Here is a 14,010-nt window from a genome sequence, read left to right as displayed (position 1 = left end):
AACTAGGCACACTTCTCACCACCTCGTCCAAATCCTCCCAAATTTTCGCTTTCACCTCTTTTTTCAAGCCCACTTGCGGTGCATAAACACTACACACATGCAACGTAAAAACCCCCAATGACCAACTTAATCTTCATCAGCCTATCACTGACCCTCTTAACCTCCACCGCCTGACCTATAAGCTCCTCATCCACTAAGATGCCAACTCCATTCCGACGCCTCTCACTCCCTGAGTACCAAAGCTTATACCCATCCACATCCCTAGCCTTAGATCCTACCCACCTAGTCTCCTGAACACACGCAATATTAATCCGCCTTTTCTTAAGAATCTTAACCAACTTTACGGACTTACCCTACAGGGTCGCAATGTTCCAAGACCCTACCCTCAACCTATCTTCTCGACTCTCGACTCCCTCTAACACCCACTCTTGCCCTCCCCCCTTCACCCCCTCTCGAAACTGCCCTTACCCCAACGTAAAACCCCCAATGACCAACTTAATCTTCATCAGCCTATCACTGACCCTCTTAACCTCCACCGCCTGACCTCTAAGCTCCTCATCCACTAAGATGCCAACTCCATTCCGACGCCTCTCACTCCCTGAGTACCAAAGCTTGTACCCATCCACATCCCTAGACTTAGATCCTACCCACCTAGTCTCCTGAACACACGCAATATTATCCGCTTCTTCTTAAGAACCTTAACCAACTCGACGGACTTACCCTGCAGGGTCGCAATGTTCCAAGACCCTACCCTCAACCTATCTTCTCTCGACTCTCGCCTCCCTCTAACACCCCTCCCTGACCCAGCCCTAACACCCAACCTATACCCCCCACCCACCCCTGCCCTCCCCCCTCACCCCCTCTCGAAATTGCCCTTACCCCCAACCCTCTCGGACATGACCCTATTCCACCATCGACCCCTCTAACCACTACTCAAACACCAAAACACAGCCCCAGGCCAACAAACCAACAGACAAATCAACCTTACGAAAACAGTCAGAAAAGGCACGCACAAAGTACACTATCAGGCCTGGCAGCTAGAACACACACAACAAAAATTCACCAATATGCAAAGCAACCAGTCACCAATATACTCACAAGCAACAGGGAATAAGAACAGGAAGAAACGAGAAACAAGAGACAAGAAATAAACAAGAGACAAACAAGAAACCAGAAACAAGAACAAATAAGAAGGAAACAAGAACAAAAATTTCAAAGACACCAAACAGTAGGAAGTGACTAAATAATAAAGTATAGATGTCACCGGTATGCCTGCGCGCTGTTGTTTTCCGGCAATTTTGATGTTGAAATTGGATGCCGGAATAAAGTCGCTGGAAAAAAGGTCGCTGGTACTTCGCTGGAGTGCCGCTGGAGCGTCTTCCAGGTATTGCCGGGATCTGGACGCCTGCTGACGTCGTCCGACCTGCTTGACCTCTGCTGCACAGTTGAAACATTGCTGGAATCGAGCCAGCAAGCAACCCTAATCCCGTCGGCGATAGCAGTAAAGAGACAGCAGCAAAGGGTAGGGAGAGGGCGAACGCTAGAGGGAACTGCGGGGAGAGAGAAACTCGGGAGGGGGGATGTTAACCTTACCTGTTGCCGTTACCAGCGGGGCGCCGACGTTTACCGATTCGGCGAACTTGACCGTTACGGGTGAAAAGGTTAGGGTGAACGTTAAAAAGGTTAAAAAATATATATATGGACATCACTCCCATGGATTGGAGCAAATATCCTTTTAAGATAGGTACACACTGCCCATCACCACCACCTTTAATATTGCTTATACTCAAAAGGATTCCATAGAAGACACATAACACATTCCATATGGACAAATAAGGGTTGATCTACAAGGCAAGGGAAACAAGCCACTTCAAACATTGAAAACAGCTCCAGAACACAAACATAAACAGAAAAACATATGTTTATCCTAATGGATTTCAGCTTGAGTGTCACGTTCAGTTGAAAGTTAAACAGCTAAATCACAGAATAAAGGTCGCCTTACAAAAATCAACAACCAAATAGAAGCTCACAGAAGTAAAAAGTATAACGAAATGGTCAAAATAAAGTTTACAAAAATGTCAGTAATCATGCATCATAGCAGGAGGATATAGGGCATACCAGCGCCCATTTACTCGAGCTTCGACAAGTGTACACAGATGTAACCCAAAACCAGATATGTCAACTTTCAAAGGATCTGTATTCTTCCCACAAGGAATACCGTTCCATTCGAGTGGAACAAGGGAAGTGGCAGTACGGATGACAGGGGACTCCACAATGTGCCCAAGATCAACAGTTCCACCAACAGAAATGCCTAACCATTTCATTAACTGTGGAAATTGCTGCATTTGCTCAATCCCCAGGAAAGGTACTGTGTCATCGCCCATGCAAAGTTCGTAGATTCTGTAAATTAATAAATTGAAACAGTTGATTAAAAAGAAAAAAAAATAGATATAAATAAAAATAATACACAATAAAAAATAAAAACGACACATCTACCACATCATATTTCTATCAGGTTATGGAAAAATGAGGATGAATGGGTATGCCAAGAAAGTTAATTCAACATCCTAAAACATACAGCTAAATAAGGATATATCTGTCAACAAGTTGCACACTACTGCAATTAGAGGAAACATGGTCTCATCATCATCCCCCACCCCCACCCCCACCCCGCAAAACTAAGAAAGACAGTAGGAAAAGATTAAGAAAAAAGTGACATATAAGTGACACAGAATGATAAGAATCGGGTTACGTTGATAAACAGGAAAAATAATGCAGAAGCGAAAACCCTAAGATTACAACAACAACAACATACCCAGTGTATTCCCACATAGTGGTGTCTGGGGAGGGTAGAGTGTACGCAGACCATACCACTACCTCAAATGAAGTAGAAAGGTTGTTTCCGATAGACCCCCGGCTTAGGACAAAAAAAACTAAGATTAAAGACAAGAAATTAAAAGATAGATGAAATTTGAGAATAAATCCCTAATTTCAAGATGAAGTGCTAAGAACCCTAATTGATTTTAGTATTCAAAATTAGTAGATTAAGACTAATTATGATACTAATAGAGTCAATTCAAAAACTTAGATCCAAAGGTGATCTAGACCCCTATTTCCAAGAAATTAAAGAGAACAATCAGTATAAGATTGAAGGGGAGCCTTGGAGTAACTGATAAAGTTGTTATCATGTGACCAGGAAGTCACGGGTTCAAGCATTGGAGACAGCCTCTGGCAAAAATGCAAGGTAAGGCTGCGTACGATACACCCTTGTCGTGGGGCCCTTCCCCGGACACCGCGTATAGCGGTAGCTTTAGTGCATCGGGCTGCCATTTAATAAGTATAAGACTAATCACCTTCTTTAAATAACTTTAATAGAAACCAAAGATATCAAATCAAGAATTAATCTTACCTCCTAAAGAATCCTTCTTATAGGTTGCAAGATAAATTCCAAGTAGCCACACACACAAAGGTGTAAATAAAAGAAACTCTCAATTAATAATAATGTTGTGTGCTTGAAAATAACAAAATTCATCTCTATATATAGAGAAAAAAAAACTATTCCAAATAGCATGGGATTGGGATCTACCTTTATCAAATCTAACTAGGACTAGGAAAAAGCTATCCCAAATAGCATGGGACTAGGATCTACTTTTATGGAAATAATAAATAAAATCCTACCAGGACTAGGAAAGCATGTAAAAATAATACCAAAAATTCTCCCCTAAGAAAATAAGGAAAAGTTTTCAAATTTACTCACAACCCATATGGGCCCAACCTTCTTCCTTTTGGGCTTGGACTTGAATCATGAAATATGTGTAACACTCTGCCCATTCTTCTCCATAATTCTTGGACTCGTTCTTGGGCTCTTCTTTCATCATAAGCATCTTCTTGATTTCACATTGAAGCCCAATAATCTGAGCTTGAGGCTTTGACGAAGGTCTTCTTAGGGCTTCAATAGCATCACCATTGCCCATGGAGCTATCACAGAGACTCTAATACAGTTCCTAGAGTCTCTACAGCTATCTAACATACTTTTCTGTAGCTTTTACTTAGGTTTCATTCTTTGTAACTTTGGCCATAACAGGCCTGTTGACTTTAATACAAAATTGTTACCATTTCAAAAAAACAAAAAAGTGATCTTTTTTCTCTGACCAATTAGGCTTTCTTAATTATTCAAACATATCCTATCAATGATTTCACTATCCATTATAGAATAACCATTAGATTTTTTTTTTAACTGGCAACTTTATAGAATAACCATTAGTTTATGTTATCTCAACTCAACAAAAGGAAAATACCACTAGTATATTCATCTTAAAAAATGTACATTCTAAACCTGTAATATAACTGGAAACTGAGACACTGACACAATAGACAAAGACGGACCAGCAGAACTCAACATGGGGTGCAAAGTGAGTTTAACCATTCAGGAAAAGTATTGCATATAAATATACATGAGCAGAGAAATTATCACAGCACAAAGTGAACTTAATTAAGAATAGTGAAAAAAAAGGTTCTCTTCCACCCTCCATCCCTCCCTGAACTTAAATGATGAATAGAAAACAAAAGGTTCCCTCCCTCTAAATCATGCAAGGAACTTTATGAGCACCCTCAAGGATGATGCAAATTCACACGCAGAACGTGACCACAGTTGTTTTAATGATGATGTGTCCGATCTAACTTGCACGTGCCTCAAATATTCCACCTGGTACCAACTACCTACCTCCCACCAACACAGATATCAAAACTCTGACCACCAAGGCTTAAGCGGATGGAAGAAATTACCTAGTGTTTTCCCTCAGGTATTTGAACCTAAGATTTCACTGTTCTACCGTTTCATGGATCATTAGGCCACCTTTGGTGAAGAACATGACTACATAATTCTCAACTTTCACAAATAAACTTAGAGGTCGATAAAGCAAACTTCTAAATTCAAATGATATAAATTATAACATGTTACCTCTGAAATCGAGACCTGTATGACTTCATCGAATGTGATTGAAACCTTTCCTTTACTTCGGCGAGCACAGATCTGACCTGAATATGTCTTTGCCATAAGAAGCAACCAAAATGAGAAACTACTAAAAGACATCAAACATATCTTTTCTTACTGCAAAACTGCCCAGGCAGAAACTTAAAAGCAGGGTCGTTTGATCGTGTATGTGGTGGGATAAGGGTAAGTAGACAATACATTGCCTCTAATGTTTGACTAACTTCACTCATCTTTCCACTGGTTTGAGAGACTTTTATTACCTTTTCTTCCTTTACAAGAAGAGGAGGATGTGTAATAACATTCCTACTGAATTTAACCCCAGGTACTAGTCAAAAGTTTAAACCTCAAAGAAAAGTGGATAAAGCTCATACCGATGTCAATTTTGAATATTCTGCACCGGATAGGAACTCCACAGATGAATTCTCCAGGAGATAAAGCTGTTGAATTCACATATTTAGCACACACCAAATAACACATATCTTCAAGGTAAATAAGTCAACATAACCAAAATTATAAACTTTAGCACTAGACCAGCCCATGCTGATATGGAAAGATAGCAAGAACTATGTCTCAACCCCAACTGGAGATGATGACAAAAGTCCCCTCTATGCATTCTGCAATACTTAGGCCTATTTCATTCCAAAATTGGTGAGTGAAGTCAATTAAAAGTTGATTAACAGTTCTCTCAAACTGGAAGTTTTCCATATATCACACTTATCCTTTCCTCGATCAAAGGGCTTAATCCTAACTAATTGGTATAGCCTACATGGATAATTTGCTTCTATTATGTTCTATTATTAGTTAATTCAACACTAATGTTAGAGAGATCGTAGATATTTTGAGAGAACTTTTCTCAATGTGATTTTAGATCTGTTTGATCCCCTTTTATCACCTTCAATCACCATGGAGTCTCAAACCTAAGAACTGAAGCACTAGAGATCTACATAGGTCAATGGAAAAATCTATCATATTGCCACCTTCTCCCAATATATCCTCTATACATGTTACTTGCAGAGCATGGCCTTACCCCCTCGCTCACATCTTTCATTGCTTTAAGTGAGCTTTAAGTGACAAAGCGATGGCTTCTAGTAATACAGACTGCACATTATCTTGAGGTCTGCTTTTTTAGACTTAGATCATTAAGCCTCTGTACCTCCCTATGCTAATGTACATACCATATACAATTGACACGCTTGGTGTCACCACTCCAAGATGGAAAGCAACCCTACCACATTTCCCAAGCTTAGAACATGGAAGATTCACCAATCCAAAAGAATAAAGAGAGAAAAGCAACTAGAAAAATCAACACAACAAATACAATTAGTTTAAGACTTGCACATGCATAGAACTATGGCAAGATGTAATACTCCCTCATTTCTATTCTATAAAACCAGTGTTTGACTGGGTACATAGTTTAAGAAAGAAACAAAGATTTTTGGACCATACCAAAAGCACCCTAAAAACATGTGGCATTAGACATGCCATGATATTTCTACGACTTCAAAAGTATGACATTAAGGGTAAAAAGGAAGTTCAAAGTGAAGAATTCTATAAAAAAAAAAAATGTGTTATTCTTTTTGGAATCGGCTAAAAGGGAAAGCGTACCGTATAAAATGGAAAAAGAAGGGTAACTGATTACGAGAAGGAAGTTGAAGAATGAAGAAAAGAAAACAAAAAAAAAGAAATAGCATAAGATAATATAAGTCATGTCTCAGGAATATAGACAAGGAAACTGCAGAAAAAGCATAATAACTCATGCATGTAATAATTAGTGTAGAATACAGCACCAAAAGAGCAAAATAGATGGTATATTAACCTGTCCAAATGGTACATACAACGGCAAGTAAGGCATGCGGCGCCACCCCTTCTTGTCCCCATTGTTGGTATTACTTTTCGCTACAGATTTGCCCAGTTTATCTTCACCAAGAATCTCTCCATCCGTAAACAATAGTTGGAGAGAAATGCCATCAGAACCTTCTTGAATTTCAAGAGACTGAGGGGTATTAGCTATATCATTGACTGATGGCACTGGAACAGAATCAGGAAATGTCTCAAGAGGTTCAACTTTCTTTCCTCTGTATCTATACAACTGCTTCGTAACACCTTCTAAGGGCACAAGCCTCGAAATCCTCCAAAAAGAATTTTGTACTGGACCTACACCCAACACCAGCTGCTCTCCTTCATTATCTTTTGCTTTTTCAGTTTTCTGCTTCAGTAGAGACAATTCACTAGATTTTGACATAGACACTGAAGCCCCACCATCAGAAGGTATTGGCAGAGATCGTGCATTATAATGATGAAAATAAGCAGGAGATAAGATGCGGGGCACCAAATCTTCTGGAATACAGTAGGTTTTGAAATAATGCTGCCAACCTTTCCCATTCACGTAGCTGGAGAGAATCAGGTTAGAAGTCAGAAACGATATTTTGAAAAAGAAAATAATGAATAAAAAGGAAGATCAATTTCCAACTCACTCTCTCAATGCGGCATTTCCTACTGGTGGTTGGGAAAAGGTGATACACTTCACCTGAACTTTTTCATTATCTTTCAATGAAGCAGCAAAAACCCTCAGAATCGCAAGGGTTGCTAAGACTGCTACCTGTAAAGATAACACCTAAATCAACTTTTCCAAACAAAATAACGGAAACACATGCTATCACACGAGAGCAAATGTCACGGCCTCAGAAAACTCTTACCGCTCCACCAAGTGAATGCCCACATAATACTAGTCTGCATTTCTTTTTCTGGGCAAGCCTGTACAGCTCCAATGCAGGTATGCCTTTAGCACGTGCCATAAAACCCTAAGGACAATAGCTGCCAAAGTTTAAGGAGCGAAGAAAGAAAACTGGAAACTCAAAGATACAATGTATGTATGTATATATATATATATATATATATATATAAAGAGAGAGAGAGAGAGAGAGTGGGGGGGGGGGGGGGGGGGAGGAGGCATGCAACAATGACATGCAAATGAGCTAAGTTGCTCGGTCTCTTCAAAAATGTCTACGGGTGCATGTCGGATCCTCCAAAAACAGTGTATTTTTGAAGGATCCGACACGGGTGCGGCAACATTTTGGAGAGTCCGAGCAACTTAGCAAATGAGAGCTCTAATACCCTATGAGCAGCAGGTTTTTGAGTCAGCTTTGTTGGCCTAGTCTTAGAGTCCAAAAGTTTAGAATGACTCTCTCTGTTGCTCCTTTGGGTGTCCACCTGACCAGACTCAATAGGTTCAAGTCCATGAATATCTTCAACAGCATCCTCGTGGAATAAGGCACCTTGAAATATATTCACATCAGCCATGACATCCCTTCATAATCGAAAAAAACGCATAAAAGAAAATGAAAGTGTAAAGAACTTATGTCAGAAGAAATACAGATGCATCAGAACTAGAACTGTGCAAACTTACTTATATTGCTTGGTCCCAATAAAGGAAGCAAATAACGTATCTCCTGCTTCCGCCAAAAGATACCTATAAAAGAAAAAGCAAAATAGGAAACGAGAAACACTGAGATGAAAGAGAAATAGTGTAGCTTTTATGTCAGCAAACCTCACATATCCAACCAACCTTTTGTTTCTCTTTTTTTTGTTTGTTTGACAAGGCATTAAACAAAATATATGGCGAGAAAACGCAACAAAAGATAACAGCAAGAAGATGGTAATTGATCTTGAATTGAATTGAGAAATCAAATACAGGTAAAGGAAAACAACTTTGTTTTGGTTACAAGCTAAATCGACTAACACACCATGAATTATTACCCTTCCACTCACTTACCTACTCAACAACCCACTGGGATAGCAGGGACACACAAAGTGGAAAAGGAAAATTGCAAGCAGGTGTAGATGTCAAACAGGAGAGAGAAAAGTGGGGCAACGGAGATAAATTGAAATATTACATGTCATCTGTCTACGAGGAATCTGAAAGAAGATTGAAGCATCCATTACTACCTGATTTCGCTATCTCAGAAAGAGTTCAAAATATATGCTATGCACTCCCAGATGAACCTGTTTTCATCAAACTTTGAGCAATGACATTTTATATATTGGATGAAACATAACAATTTAGATGCAACCAAATCATCTTCCTGGAATTATTATCATAAAGCCTCTCCATGTTATCCAGAAACAGGCACAACTATCCAAGTACAACAGAGAACCATGTCCAGTAACTTATGCAACACAGATTTGTTTGCATGCCATCCACTACCAGTTCTCACGTCAAATGAAGCCACTGAGAGCTCAACTCTTCAACTTATCAACAATTTATAAATGAACAAACCACCTTATCCGCTAATAGTTTCATAATGGCTCTAACCAGTCAATTCCAACTCAAAATACCACTGGGATAGGAGAAACAAACAGAATAAATAAATAAATAAATAAATAAGATAACAATATGATCACTGTGATCTAAAAGACCTGTGCGGAACATGATCTGAAGAAGGTTGAACGCGCTCTAAGGAAACAACTTCTCCTCCAAAGTCAGCCTTAAATTTATTCACAGCCCGCACCATTTCAGCTGCAGGTCCCTGTCATGGGAGGACGTCACACTTTGTAAGCAACAAAAATAGTCTATGACTACTTCAATATTTTTCATTTGAAATTGACCAAAAGATATATATTTTCAGTTGAAAAACAAGATAGCACTTCCCCCAGCTCATTCCACTCACTAGTGCAGGAACCATTGGCCCCTTGCATCAACAGCACTTTTTTGGCCCATTGTGGCCTCTAACTACTGTTTCTTGTTGATAAATCTGATTCTGTTCAGATTTATTCAGATTCAGATCTGATTCTGATCTCATTTTGATATGATCAGATCTTTAAATCTTAATTAGGCAGATTCAAATCTGATTTAGTTTCCAACACTATAGAGATTTTTCTTCTGCTTCCTTAAATGTATATTTCATAGTTCGGCTTCAGCTTGGTGTATGAATACCTCTGTAATTGGTTGTATAAACACACTTGAGAATTAATAAATTCTCTCTTCTAAAATCTTCATGGTATCAAAGCTCGTGCCTTTTTTAAGGAGATAGAGATTCCTCTCTCCAGCACTATTGAGCTGCTGTAAACCTTTTCTCTGGTTTTCTTTTTCTTTTTATTATTCTAGCTTTTTTTCCTTGCCAACGTGTCAGAAACTAATCCTAATCCACACCTACAAATTTGTTTTGTGAAACTTGATGGTGGCGCCACTTTTCTTACTTGGTCTAGATCTAGTTTATTATTTATCAAAGCTAGAAAGTTGCAGGGGTACATTAATGGAGATAAGAAAAAACCTGCTTCTTCAGATTCCACCTACAGCCAATGGGACTCAGAGAATTCGCTTGTCATGTCATGGCTTATCAACTCTATGCAACCCCAGATTAACAGGCAATATCTAATGCTAGACACTGCTGAAAAATCTGGAATGCAACTAAGCTCACCTACTCACACATAGGGCATGATGCTCAGACCTTTGAGATCCGTAACAAAGTCCACGGGACAAAGCAAGGTGAGATGTCAATTTCTCAGTATTTTTCTGAATTGAGTGGTTTGTGGCAAGAGCTAGATTATTACCAAGACTTCCAAGCAGATTGTACCAAGGATGCAGTAAAGTTCCAGAAATTAATTGAAAAGGAGTGGATCTATGACTTTTTGGCCAGGTTGAACAATGAATTTGACAGATAAGGGTTCAAGTAGTTGGGAAAACTCCTTTTCCTTCTCTTGAGGAGGCCTATTCCTATGTCCAGCAGGAAGAAAGTAGGGTGCTATGCTATACACAACACCAATAGAGAAATCAAGGTTGGCTGCTATTGAGTACACAACACCAATTGAGAAGTCTGGATTTCATGCTAGTGCTTCTCCTGAGCACCAAAAGGCTACCACTTATGATAAAGATCACCACATTGTGATTATTGTGGGAAGCTGCGACATACCAAAGAACTTATTGGAAGTTACATGGTCGATCCTCTAGAGGTCGGGAGGAAAACGAATGGACTCAGTGAGAGCTCAAGCGAATTTTTCAGAGACAACATCTGTTGGTTCTCTTTCTCCTAGTGAACTCAAGCATCTCAAGTCCTTTTTGTCCCAACCTGACTCTTCCTCTGATGCAACATCTGATTTGGTGAAGACAGGTACTACTTTAGGTACTGCTTTTACTGCTCTTCTTAAATCATGGATTGTTGATTCTGGTGCGAATAGACACATGACAGGCTCCTCTAAAAACCTTAACTACTCTCCATGTCTAAAAACAGAACTGTTAGAATAGCCGATGGTTCTCTTTCCCCAGTAGCTGGAACAGGTTCTGTTTGTTGTGCTCCCAATATTAAGCTATCTTCTGCACTTCATGTCCCCCTAAATTTCCAGTTAACCTTTTACAGGCCAGTGCCCCCTAAGGCTGGCAACGGACCGGAACCGGTACCGCCAGACTGGTTTGACCGCAACCGGTACCGGAAATGCCTTACCGAAATTGTCGCCGGAACCGGTGTTACCGGAACCGGAATACCGGAATTTTTGCTTCCAACGCACCGGTCATTGGTTACCGGTGTGGAACCGGTTCGGACCGGAACGACACCGGAGCTGGTAAGTTATGCACCGTTCTTGACAGTTTTTTTCTTTTTAATTTAAATTTTATATATATATATATATACACACACACACATTAACTTATATAATTTATATAATAAATTAATATAGTATTAATAAGTTTAAGTTATGTTTAAATTATTATATTTCTATATTAATAAGTTAATATAATATTAATAAGTTTAAGTTAAGTTAAATTTATATAATAAGTTAATATAATATTAATATGTTTAAGTTATTATATTTAAGTTTAAGTTATTATCCAAAATTCCAATTCCAAAATCCAAAATTCCAAATGACAAAAATTAATAAAAAAAAAAAATAGTAACGATCTTCAGTCTTCACGTCGCCGGACCGAAATCAGTCAACCGGAACCGACATTACCGGAATTTTTGGATGGTTCGCACCTGTACCGTATTCCGGACCACTGGGTATCGGTATCCTGGTACCAACCGTCACCATTGTGTTACCGGTACCGGAACGTCACCGGAAACGAAGTAAACGGACCGGAACGGAATTTTCCGGTTGCGTTGCTAGCCTTAGTGCCACCACCAAAGCTTTAAACTACAAAATTGAAATTTTTTTTCCTGATTACTGTGTCTTTCAGGATCTTCAGAAAGGGAAGTGGATTGACAGTGGTAGAGTGCAACAACAACATACCCAGTGTATTCCCACCTAGTGGGGTCTGGGAAGGGTAGAGTGTACGCAGTCCATACCACTACCACAGGTAAAGTAGAGAGGTTGTTTCCGATAGACCCCCGGCTTAGAACCAATAACAATATAACAAACACAAAACATAAATACATATATAAACTTGTACAGTATGCAAAATAAACTAACAACGCTAGCCACAAGATAATACTAAAACTATAAATCTAAAACCATAGACAGCACTCAACACCACGAACAAGGAACTTCAGACAAAAATAAAGAACACTCCCCTACAGTTACCGACGAACTCCCACCCCTAACCCTCTACCCTAATCCGCATCCTCCACACCTTCCTATCAGGGGTCATGTCTTCCGTAAGCTGTAACTCCATATCATGCGTAATCACCTCTCTCCAATATTTCTTCGGCCTACCTCTACCCCGTCTAAAATCATCCATAGTCAGTGTCTCACATTTCTGCATTGGAGCATCAGAACCCCTCCTCAATCACATGCCCGGACCAGCATAACCTCACTTCTCGCATCTTGTCCTTCACCGGAGCCACTCCCACCTTTTTCCGAGTAATCTCATTCCTCACCCTATCTTTCCTGGTATGACCACACATCCATCGCAACATCCTCATCTCCGCCACCTATAACTTTTGGATGTGGGATTTCTTAACTGGCCAACACTCCGCTCCATACAACATAGCCGGTCAGACTGCCACGGTGCATGATGGTTTATATATTTTGGAAAAGAGTCGAGGTGATATTCAATGAAAAAGCTTTTTTTGGAGAAAATAAAAATGCCAATGAAGAAATAATACGGTGGCATAGATGATTGGAGCATACATCCTTTTTAATCTTAGAAAAATTATATCCTAGTTTGTTTTCAAGGATTGAGGGTGATTCTTGTTTCGTGACGCTTGTGAGTATGCAAAACATACTAGAAACTCTTATCCGTTAAGTAACGATAAAAGCACAATTTCTTTCATGACAGTCCATTCCAATGGTTGGGGGCATACTGTTTCTCTATCTGGTAGTCGATGGTTTGTCACTTTTATTGATTGTTGGACTAGGATGACTTGGGTATATCTGATAAAGAGCAAAACATGATGTATTTTCTTGCTTTCAGTCTTTTCATGAACTCAGTTTGATGCTAAGATAAAAATTTTGAGGACTAACAATGGCACAGAATACATGGATAGAAAATTTGGTAATTATTTTAATTTTCTAACTGGATCATCCCCCAAACTAGTTGTCCTTAGACTAGTGCATAAAATGAAGTGGCTGAACCAAAAAAATAGACATTTGTTAGAAGTTGACAGATCTCTTATGTTCACTATGAATCTACCAAAACCTTACTGGGGAGATGCAATTCCAGTAGCTGCCTATCTTATCAATAGAATGCCTCTCAAAGCACTCAATTTTAAGAGTCATTCAGAGACTTTATGAGGTAATAATGTCTATACTGTTCCTCCTAAGGTGTATGGATGTGTTTGTTTTGTTCATACTAGGAATGTAGGGAAACTAGATCCGAGAGCCCTTAAATGTGTTCTTGTTGGGTATACTCCAGCACAGAAAGGTTATCGGTGTTACTATCCTCCAACAAGGAAGTATTTTGACAGTATGGATGTTACTTTTACAGAAACTGAACCTTACCTCAGTGGAACTCAATCACCTCTTCGAGGGAGAGTAATGAAAGAGAAGAGATGATACCTAGTTCTGGATTTGTTGATGACCTTACTCCAGGTGAGAGTCCCATCAGAGAGAATGCTCAGGAGGAAACTGTTAGATGTGTTGTTCAGGGG

The 14,010-nt window shown here is 39.4% G+C and overlaps 1 protein-coding gene across 5 annotated transcripts in view; it reads right to left on the bottom strand.

Moving 5' to 3' along the window:
• LOC107842470 overlaps positions 1–14,010 on the bottom strand; it is a 41,954-nt gene that overhangs the window by 21,807 nt on the left and 6,137 nt on the right. For 2 of the 5 annotated variants that reach the window (XM_016686328.2, XM_016686329.2), the window contains exons 2-10: positions 9,410–9,519; positions 8,400–8,462; positions 8,108–8,300; positions 7,690–7,794; positions 7,468–7,592; positions 6,810–7,383; positions 5,365–5,430; positions 4,961–5,037; positions 2,119–2,400 (exon numbers count right to left, since the gene is read on the bottom strand). In XM_016686328.2, the coding sequence (XP_016541814.2) occupies positions 2,119–2,400; positions 4,961–5,037; positions 5,365–5,430; positions 6,810–7,383; positions 7,468–7,592; positions 7,690–7,794; positions 8,108–8,300; positions 8,400–8,462; positions 9,410–9,519 (1,595 nt within the window). Of the gene's footprint in view, positions 1–2,118; positions 2,401–4,960; positions 5,038–5,364; positions 5,431–6,809; positions 7,384–7,467; positions 7,593–7,689; positions 7,795–8,107; positions 8,301–8,399; positions 8,463–8,938; positions 9,372–9,409; positions 9,520–14,010 lie in introns of those variants that run through there. The other 3 variants (XM_016686330.2, XM_016686331.2, XM_047396962.1) reach the window with 3 other exon arrangements.

This window comes from Capsicum annuum, chromosome 9 (assembly GCF_002878395.1).
Source record: "Capsicum annuum cultivar UCD-10X-F1 chromosome 9, UCD10Xv1.1, whole genome shotgun sequence".
NCBI classification, from domain to species: domain Eukaryota; kingdom Viridiplantae; phylum Streptophyta; class Magnoliopsida; order Solanales; family Solanaceae; genus Capsicum; species Capsicum annuum.
The sequence above is the reverse complement of the archived record's forward strand: the minus strand, read 5'-3'. Positions and strand labels throughout refer to the sequence as shown.